Here is a 10,840-nt window from a genome sequence, read left to right as displayed (position 1 = left end):
TCCATAGACACCTCCAAGATCATGTGGCCGGCATGACTGCATGGGGCACCGTAACTGAGCCACCAGAGGCTAGGCTGGCAATAAAGTAGTCTGTTCAACAGTATCTTTATTCAGACCCACATTCCCTGTGAAGACTTGGAAATCAGCATTTAATTTATTTTCTTGTAATAACAATGACTACCCCAATATATAACCCCTTAGATAAAGAGCACCAACCCCTCCCCCTCCTCAAATATAAATATGAGTCACAGCCACACCAAAGGTTGACTGGACATGCGAATATTAGGGCTGCAGGGTAACTAAAGAGGGTTAAAGGTAAAGGCAAAGGTTTCCCCTGACGTTAAGTCCAGTCATGTCTAACTCGGGGTTGGTGCTCATCTCCATTTCTAAGCTGAAGAGCCGGCGTTGTCCATAGACACCTTCAAGGTCATGTGGCTGGCATAACTGCATGGAACGCCATTACCTTCCCGCCTGAGCGGTACCTATTGATCTACTCACATTGGCATGTTTTCGAACTGCTAGGTTGGCAGGAGCTGGAGCTAACAGCGGCCACTCACGCCACTCCTGGGGTTTGAACCTGGGACCTTACGGTCTGCAAGTTCAGCAGCTCAGTGCTTTAACGCACTTCGACATCGGGGCTCCTAAAGAGGGTTAGTAAATTACGTAAACTGAGATTGATTACTAAATCAATTACATTTGCATTCAGGTGAAAGCAATTTCTAAAGCTAGCCACTGCATATTTTATTTATTTCCTATACGTTAACAGCCTATCCTGAGCTTAAAATAATTTGTGCCAAACTTGGTCCAGTGAATGAAAATACATCCTGCATATCAGGTATTTACATTACAATTCATAACAGTAGCCAAATGACAGTTATGAAGTAGCAACGAAAATAATGTTATGGTTGGGGGTCACAACAGAGGAAGAATTATTGAAAGCTATTGCGATCGCTGAAGACATGGGCAAACTTTGGCCCTCCAGGTGTTTTGGACTTCAACTCCCACAATTCCTAACAGCCGGTAGGCTGTTAGGAATTGTGGGAGTTGGAGTCCAAAACACCTGGAGGGAGGGCCGAGGTTTGCCCGACGCCTGGGCCTGGCGGAAGAGGGGCCTGCGGATTCCTCGGAAAGGAGCGTCCCGTCGCGGCTTCGCTTCGCTTTGCTCGGTTTCTGAGTCATCCGCTCAACTCGGCCGCGTTTCCGCCCGAGATTCCCGCACAACTCCCGAAACCCACCCGCAGGAGGCTCCTCTGGCCCGGCTGAGAGGCAGAGGAGGGGACCTCGAACCACGAAACAAAACAAACACAAGTCAAAATCCCGGGGGCGGGAGGAGGGGCCGGCCTGGTCGGGGCTGGGCTCATGAATAATGCAGCCGCCAAACTTTCCGCGCCGCCCTCAGTAGCGCCCAGAGAGAGTTTGGGGGAAACTTGGTTCGGAAGGGAGACGGAGAAGAGAGAAGAGGAGCCCGATGGGTCTGTAGCCGGGAAGAAGGGGCGCCACACCCCTCCACTCCCCCCAAACTCCCAGGCAAGACCAGGCCTCCCAATCGGAACTTCCCTCCGCCGGAAAGTTTGCACCAACTCTCTCAACTTTCGGAAACTAGACTCTCCGGCCTGCAAGTCTCTTTGGTTAACTCCTCGCTTTTCTTTTCTTCCCCGCGGATACTGGGGAACTTGTGGAGGAAAGGAAGGCAGAAGCGGTCAGAAACAAATCTCGGAAGTTGGCCGCGGAAGAAGGGGAGGGAAGGGGGAGGGAGAGAGAGGGGGAGAGGCCGTTGCACAACTTTTCGTGCCTGACTCCTACGTGCCTTTTATTTGTTCTTGGAGATCGGACGAGATTAGGGGGAGAAAAAAGAGGCAGTTTGGGAAAAGGAAGGGCCGGGCGGCTTTGGAGTTCCAGCCAGAGGGAAAACTTGGGCGAAGTTTGGCTTCGGGAACCGATTCATTGCGGCGAGAGCGTGATTTGGACTCTGGAAATGACACGATTGTTTTGAAAGGAGGGCCCTTCAGAAGCCGGGGGGACAACTTTGCAAGGAAGGGGCCCAGACAGAGATATTTCCTTCCCTCCTGCTCTCTATCAACTTATCTAACTACGTATAGATTTCCCTGACCCCAGTCCCCTCCTGCTACCTACCTATCCACCTACCTTACCTATCTTATCTACCTACATATCTATTTCCCTGACCCCAACCCCTTCCCTATCTATATCTCTATCTCCCCTTCTCCTGCTTGAGCTTCCCCCGTCGGAGGGTCTTCTTCCTCCTCCTCCTCCTCGGGCGCCATGAACCCCTCCGCGCCGGTCCCTCCGCCTCCGGGGCAGCAAGTGATCCATGTCACGCAGGACCTGGACACGGACCTGGAGGCCCTCTTCAACTCGGTCATGAACCCCACGCCCAGCTCGTGGCGCAAGAAGATCCTGCCCGAGTCCTTCTTCCAGGAGCCGGACTCGGGCTCGCACTCGCGGCAGTCCAGCACCGACTCGGGCAGCCTGCCGGCCCGGCTCCTGGCGCCGCACCACGTCCGCTCCCACTCCTCGCCCGCCTCGCTCCAGCTGGGCCTCGGCGCCAACGCCAACGCCAGCCCGGCCCAGCAGCACGCCCACCTCCGACAGCAGTCCTACGACGTGACCGACGAGCTGCCCCTGCCGCCCGGCTGGGAGATGGCGCTCACCCACACCGGGCAGCGATACTTCCTCAAGTGAGTGGCGCCGGCGGGAGGGGAGGGGAGGGGGGCACGCAGCCCTAAAGGGCCACCCACGCGCACCCCCGGCAAGTGGCCGTCCAACCTCTGCTTTAACAACCTCTAGAGCAGGCATGGGCAAACCTCGGCCCGCCAGGTGTTTTCGACATCCAACTTCCACTTTGGCCCTTCAACTTCCACTCCGGCCCTCCAGGTGTTTTAGACTTCAACTTCCATTTTGGCCCTTCAATTTCCATTTCAGCCCTTCAACTTCCATTTTGGCCCTTCAACTTCCACTTCAGCCCTTCAACTTCCACTCAGGCCCTTCAACTTCCACTCCAGCCCTCCAGGTGTTGTAGACTTCAACTTCCATTTTGGCCCTTCAACTTCCACTTTGGCCCTTCAACTTCCACTTCAGCCCTTCAACTTCCACTCTGGCCCTTCAGCTTCCACTCCAGCCCTCCAGGTGTTTTAGACTTCAACTTCCATTTTGGCCCTTCAACTTCCACTTTGGCCTTCAACTTCCACTCCGGCCCTCCAGGTGTTTTAGACTTCAACTTCCATTTTGGCCCTTCAACTTCCACTTCAGCCCTTCAACTTCCACTCTGGCCCTTCAACTTCCACTCCAGCCCTCCAGGTGTTTTAGACTTCAACTTCCATTTTGGCCCTTCAACTTCCACTTTGGCCCTTCAACTTCCACTCCGGCCCTCCAGGTGTTTTAGACTTCAACTTCCATTTTGGCCCTTCAACTTCCACTTCAGCACTTCAACTTCCACTTTGGCTCTTCAACTTCCACTTCAGCCCTCCAGGTGTTTTGGACATCAACTCCCACAATTCCTAACAGCCGGTAGGCTGTTAGGAATTGTGGGAGTTGGAGTCCAAAACACCTGGAGGGCCAAAGTTTGTCCATGTCTGCTCTATGAATCTGATAAACAGGGTGTATTTTCATTCACTGGACCAAATTTGGCACAAATATCCAATACGCCCAAATTTGAACACTGGTGGGGTTGGGGCGGGGATTGATTTTGCCATTTGGGAGTTGTAGACCTTCTACAATCAAAGAGCATTCTGAATTCCACCAATGTAATTGAATCAAACTTGGCACACAGGATGCCCATGACCAACAGAAAATACTGGAAAGTGGGTTGCTGTATGTCTTTTGAGTTGTATGGCCATGTTCCAGAAGCTTTCTCTCCTGACGTTTCGCCCACATCTGTGGCAGGCATCCTCAGAGGTGTGAAGATGCCTGTCACAGATGTAGGCGAAACATCAGAAGAGAAAGCTTCTGGAACATGGCCATACAGCCCAAAAGACTCACAGCCACCCAGTGATTCTGGCCATGAAAGCCTTTGACAATACAGTGCTGGAAAGGTTTGCTGAGCATTGACCTTGAGTTTTGAAGTTGTAATTCACCTACATCAAGAGGGTACTGTGGACTCAAACAATGATGGATCTGCACCAAACTTGACACCAATACTCAATATGTCCAAATATGAACACTAGTGGAGTTTGGGGAAAATAGACCTTGACATTTTGGAGTTGTAGCTGCTAGGCGTTGTAGTTCACCTACAATGAAAGAGCCCCTTGAACCCCACCAATGATAGAATTGGGCAAATTGGGCTTTTGGTGGGAGGATTGACGGTCTGTTTCCAAAAAGGAAGAGAAGGACCAGCAGCCTTCTCTGCCAAAGGGGTTCCTAAGACCATCAGAAATATGTGTTTTCTGATGGTCTTTGGCGACTCCTCTGACACCCCCTCACGACCCGCCCCAGGGGTCCTAATCCCCAGGTTGAGAAACACTGCTCTAGAGGAGACTCCACTACATTCCCATACAGCATATTCCACAACAGAACAGCTCAGAGAGGGAGGGCCCAGGTTGAGAAATGGAATCATACAATCCTAGAATCAAAAGAGTCCTCAAAGGCCATCCAATCCAACCCCATTCTTTCCTGCAGGAAAAGCATCATCAACCCCTCTCCCCTCGATGGCCATTCAGCATCTGCTTAAAAAACCACTAGAGTGGTTCTCACCTTTGGGATCCCCAGATGTTTTTGGCCTAAAACTCCCAGAAATCCCAGCCATTTTAACAGCTGCTAGGATTTCTGGGAGTTGAAGGCCAAAAACATCTGGGGACCCCAGGTTGAGAACCACTGCACTAGAGGATACTCAGGCAGCATATTCTACCAAGCACAATAGGGACAGAGAGGCACCCCATGGAGTGAGAAAGGGGTCCCCATCGGAGGATAGAACCACACAGCCCTAGTGTTGGAAGAGACCCCAAGGACCATCCAGTCCAACCCCTTTCTGCCATGCAGGAACACCCAATCAAGGCCCTCCAAAAAGATGGCCCGCCTGTTTTAAAAACCTTTAGACTCCACTACACTTGGAAGCAGTAAATTCCACTACAGAACAGCTCAAGGAGGGTGGACCCCAATTGGGGAATGGAACCATAGAATCCTAGAGTTAGAAGAGGTCACAAAGGCCATTCAGTCCAACCCCATTCTGCCCTGCAGGGGAAGTACCATCAAAGCATCCCTGACAGATGGCCATCCAGCCTCTATTTAAAAGCCTCCAGAGGAGGAGGCTCCACCATAATCATAGGTAATACATACCATCATCAAACAGCTCTTATCATCAGGAAGTTTATTCGGATTAAGAATTTCCCATCCTCGATTCACTGATTTTTTTTTAAGAGGTCAATAACAAATTGTGATTCTAGAGTCAACAGCAACAGCTTCCATGCCATTTCCTGTAAATATCGTAGAGTTTGAAGAGCCATCCAGGGATCTCTTCCAACTCTTGCCCTTTCTGCCATGCAGGAACATACAATCAAAGCTCTCCTGACAGATGCTTTCCTAAAATGTAGGAATCTCTTCTCCTGCAGCTTGAGTCTATTGCTACTCTTGCCCCCTCCTCAGTGTGACATCCTTTCACATATTTAAATAAGGCTTTCCTGTCTCTCTCAGCCTTCTTTTCTCCAAGTGAAACATACCCAGTTCCCCCAGCCCCTCTTCATAGGGCTTGGTTTCCAAACCTTTGATCATTTTGGTCACTCTTCTCTGGATACATTCCAGTTTGTCGATATCCTTCTTGAATTGTGGTGCCCAGAACTGGACACAGTGTCATTCCTGTTGAGGTCTGACTAAAGCAGAATAGGGTGGGTTTATGACTTTCCTTGATCTAGACGTTAGACTTCTATTTATGCAGCCTAGATCACATTGGTGGTTTTAACTGCTGCATAAATCCACTCACATTATTTCCAGTAACCCGCCTCTCATTATTCCATAAATGTCCAGAGACAAATATATATTTTCACCTGCCTGCCAAGGGCAGGGATGCAGTCATTCTGGTCTCTCTTGGAAGTTCCAGAATCTGGGAGCAGCCACCAAAAAGGCCCTCTTCCTTGTTCCTGCCAATCAAACTTGAGAAGGTGGTGGGAGAGAGAGAAGGCCCACTCCAGGTGATCTTAGTGTTCTAGGAAAGGAAACCTTTGGCTTCTTGGATGAGGGAGAGCCAAAGGAGCGATGGGAAAACCATAGGAAGACCTGGCACCTTGGAAAATCCTGTACCCCTTTAGGCTTCTGTGACTTGTCCAAAAAGTAACTTAAGGCACGTCTGTACTGTAGAATTGGTGCCGTATGACACCATATTCATTGCCATGACTCTAGAGTTGTAGTTTGGTAAGGCATCAGGACTCTGACAGAGAAGGTTGATATACACCTTGTAAAACTATAAGTCCTGTGATTCCATAGCATTGGGCCATGGCAGTTAAAATAGTGTCAATTTTGCATTTCTCCTGCAGTGTAGATGCACACTTGTTCAACCTTTTTTGTAATCTGGTATATTTTAATTCTGTTTGTTATTATTATTATTATTATGCATTTTGTTTGGATGCTATATTTTGTAGTTGTATAGTTTTGTGATTTGTTATTCCTTCCTCCCTTTGTGTGCACACTCTTGTTTTTGACTGTATGCCTTTGGTTTGTTTTAAAGAGCCATGTATAGTTGATAGTATTGATACTAATGATAATAACCATCTTTAAGTTCTGTGCAGGAAGCCCATTCTCCTCAATACCTGACTTTCAAAAAGAAAGCTACTCCCATGCAGCCACCCTGCAAAATTAAAACAGTTTGACATCATTTTAACTGCTGTGATTGAATGCTGTAGAATTCTGGGATTTGTATTCAATTGTGGCACTATAACACTTGGACAGAGGAAGGCAAAATAGCTTACAAAACTACCAATCCCAGAGCCATGGTAGTTAAAGTTAAAGTGATATCAAATTGCCATAGTTCTGTAATGTGGCTGGAAGAGCTCAGTCTCCTGAACTGGATGGAAGCTCTTTCCTGCGGCATCGCTATAGAGGAAAATTGCCCTTGGATGAAAATTGCATTGGTCAAGGGAATTAAAAGAATCCTGTGTGAAGTGAAGTGTTATTGAGGAATGCATATTATCTGGTCCCTACATCCCTTCTTTGCATTCCTAAGAACAAAACAATATATGTGGGTATATTTGTAACACTATATTTTTGGCCATTTCCTATCTCAGATATTCTGAGTTGACCCTTTTTTTAAAATTGGTCCCATCCTCCAAGAAGCACTCCTTTTCTTGTACAGTAGAGTCTCACTTATCCAACACTCGCTTATCCAACATTCTGGATTATCCAATGCATTTTTGTAGTCAATGTTTTCAATACATCGTGATATTTTGGTGCTAAATTTGTAAATACAGTAATTACTACATAGCATTACTGCGTATTGAACTACTTTTTCTGTCCAATTTGTTGTATAACATGATGTTTTGGTGCTTAATTTGTAAAATCATAACCTAATTTGATGTTTAATAGGCTTTTCCTTAATCCCTCCTTATTATCCAACATATTCGCTTATCCAACATTCTGCTGGCCCGTTTATGTTGGATAAGTGAGACTCTACTGTATTTCTATAGAACCTTTCCTCTATAGAGTTAAGACGGCTTGTAGTTCTTCTTCTGCCCAATGGTAACCACGGGTGCATCTACTCTGTAGAAGTAATGCAGTGATACCATTTTAACTGTCATGGCTCAGTGCTGTGGAAGTAGTATTTTGGTGAGACATCAGCAGAGAAGACTAAAGGCCTTGCAAAATTACAACTCCTAGAATTCCATAGCATTGAGCTGTGACAGTTCAAGTGGTGTCAAAATGCATTATTTCTATAGTGTAGATGCACCCTTTGTTTAGCTCTGGAGGACTGGAACTATACTCAAAACTCTTGTGTGTATCTGACTTGTGGCACTGGATATTCATTCTGGAGGAGAACTTTATATGATGTTGTTGAGCATTCTCTTCACAGACTTTTGAAACTTTTTGGAAAAGATCAACAGAGACATCATTGTAACTATATCCTTTGGAGCAGATTAGTTATTCTTTTGTACAAGCATGGGAAACCTCAAAGGATACCAGGGACCATGAGTGCTCCATTTCATGCCTGTTCCAGGGATCTCACAGAGCACATTTCTAGTTTCTGATCAAACTAGAAGTGATATTTGCAATTCAGGGTCTGGGTTGGGTGAGCAGAATGTGCATTTCTGGGATAAACAATCCAGAAGTTGAGTCTAGTCTAGAAGAGTGGAACGTTATTCCAAGATGTGGCAGTTATTCCAAGTAAGCTGGTTATGACATTTACAAATATCTGTCCCAAAATATACTGTAAAAGGGAAGACAGTTAACTGTATGGGCCCTTATATAGTGGGGGAAAGCCATGTTTATGTGGGTGGAGGAAAAGGAATTTTAAACATGGATAATCTGTATTGCCTTCAGAGCTTGTAAAAGTCAAGACATTGGTTTATATGTTCAAATGAATAAACATGGAATAGACATGTCTTCAGACCATTACTGTGCTATTTTGAGGTAAAGAGACTTCAGGGAATTTGGGCAAGATAGGAAGAGGATTGGAGGCGCTGTGAAAAGCATCCACTCCGACAGACAGAGTGCTTAGTCCACACATTTAAAGTTAGGACATAAGCATCCAAAACAGGGCACATTGGGACTTTCCAGATGATGTCAAGCTGCAGTTCCCATCATCCCGTACCATAAATCAGAAGTGGGAAATGTGCAGCCTTCCAGATGGTGCAGAACAGCAAATAGTGAGCATTTCTTGCTATTTACTATTCTGGAAATTGCAATGAAACAACATCTAGAAGGCTGTACAATTCTCACAGTTACTATAAGTATTGCTAGCTAGGGTTGATGGAAATTATATGCTATGGAATCATAGTTGTAGTTTTGCTAGGTCTTTAGCCTTCACTGCCAAAAAGTGCTGGTGCCTCATCAAACTACAAATCCCATGATTCCATTGCATTGAGCTATGGCAGTTCAAATGGTGCCAAACTTTGTTAATTCTACAGTGTGGAACCTGTCTACAACAGTGTTTCTCAAACACTACTCCTGCAGGTGTTTTGGACTTTAGTTCCCAAAAATCCCAGCCAGCTTACCAGCTGTTAGGAATTGTGGGAGATGAAGTCCAAAACATCTAGAGGAGCACAGTTTGAGAAACTCTGGCCTACAGAATAGTTAGCTGGGATGGTGGGAATTGATCATTTGGAAGGCCCCAAGCAAAGCTGGAGCACACATTTCCAGACTGGATGGGCAAGTAGCGTGACCTGATTTAATGCAGCTCCTTGTATTCATATGCCAAAGAAAAACTTTGTAGGTTATGAAAAGATTCCCTGGATCTCCTAGTTAGCAAGTCTTTAAAGAAGGGGGCAGAGCAAAAGGAATGAAAGGGCTGAGATTACTGAACTATTTGTGTTGTGTTGGTTCCCCTCCCTCCACACTTTTGACCTGATAATGATCTTAGTTGTAAATTCCAAAGAATCTTTTGACATCTGGAGTCTTGGATTCCCTTTGGTTTATTGCATGAACTTCTATATACAGTGGCTTTGATGGAAAGACCAGTGTTTGGAGCACCAGACTGAGCAGAGACTGCTGTGCCTGCAGATCACTACACCAGTGTGGCCATTTGACTGTACTAGACCTCTCGCATTACTGGTCACTGTATCACTGTTCCATGCAACGACAAAATTGTTACCTGTGTGTGTCCTTACCTAGCAGTGGGCATGTATACAGATGAACAATTGAAAATTAATTCTCATTCAGGAGCACTTGTGTGCTGAATTACAGCATTGCAAAAATTAAGTGGGAATTAATGTTGTCTGAAAGGAGTGGTGCAAATGCACTGGATGAGATGTAGAACTCTAGTGAGATACTTGTATACTCAAATCACACAGCCTTCAATGGCATAGACTGCCTTGTAAGTTGTAATTTAACCCTAAATGAATCAGATTTAAATCCCATTTCAATGGGTTAAGCAATATAATTATGATTTCACTCCTACTACAGTAAATGAGAACAAAGTCTAATTCACATACATTGTAAACCTGTACATAATGATGCAGAAATTACTCCCATGGTGCTCATTGGTATTTACTCCCAGTTGTAAAGAAGATCCAACTTCTGGCTTAAAAATAATGCCTCAATCTATTTAGTCTCATTTAAAAAATATTTAAACATGCTGGTATTTACAGTGAGATACTGGTTAGTTTCAACTCATGTATTTTTCCACTTTTAAATAAAAGAAGTAGAACTGGAATTTTGCAATTAATAAACAAATAAGTCTTACTTGCTTTGTTTACTGAGGACCAGCTGTGACTTATCTGAATCACATTTTGGCATGTTGGTGATTTTTTGTGTGCAACAGACTTAGGGAGCCCAGGGCCACTCCATGCTGTAATGAAATACCTACAGTATGTCTCAATAGCAAGGAGAAGAAGACAGCCTAATAGCTGTGGCTATAAATGTTTATTGGAAACTTTGTTGGTATTGGTTGTACTTTGCTAGAGATGTTTATTTATTTTTTTAAAAACTCTTGTATCGTTGTTAGCTGTGGAAAACAATATTGAACTTGTAAGAAAAGAAGACTGCTATAGCATTTGCTATGTGGCATAACTCTGATGGGCAACTTTTAACATGAGGAGAAAGTAGCATGATAATGCAGCTGAGCTCAGTTGTGAAAGGGATGAATTCCCACCTTTTGAATATTTGGTAAGAGGTAGACCTAGAGAACTTGGGACCTTTAAGTTAAAAACAATTACCACCTTAAAGAATGGGGAGCCGCGGTGTCACA

The 10,840-nt window shown here is 45.5% G+C and overlaps 1 protein-coding gene across 1 annotated transcript in view; it reads left to right on the top strand.

The window, feature by feature from the left end:
• Positions 1-1,372: 1,372 nt before the first annotated feature.
• wwtr1 (WW domain containing transcription regulator 1) overlaps positions 1,373-10,840 on the top strand; it is a 100,478-nt gene continuing 91,010 nt past the window's right edge. The window contains exon 1 of the mRNA XM_062976670.1: positions 1,373-2,696. Within this exon, the coding sequence (XP_062832740.1) occupies positions 2,281-2,696 (416 nt within the window). The 5' untranslated portion in view covers positions 1,373-2,280. The remainder of the gene's footprint in view (positions 2,697-10,840) is intronic.

This window comes from Anolis carolinensis, chromosome 3 (genome assembly GCF_035594765.1).
Source record: "Anolis carolinensis isolate JA03-04 chromosome 3, rAnoCar3.1.pri, whole genome shotgun sequence".
Taxonomy (NCBI): domain Eukaryota; kingdom Metazoa; phylum Chordata; class Lepidosauria; order Squamata; family Dactyloidae; genus Anolis; species Anolis carolinensis.
Note: the sequence above shows the minus strand (reverse complement) of the source record. Positions and strands in the feature narration are given on the sequence as shown.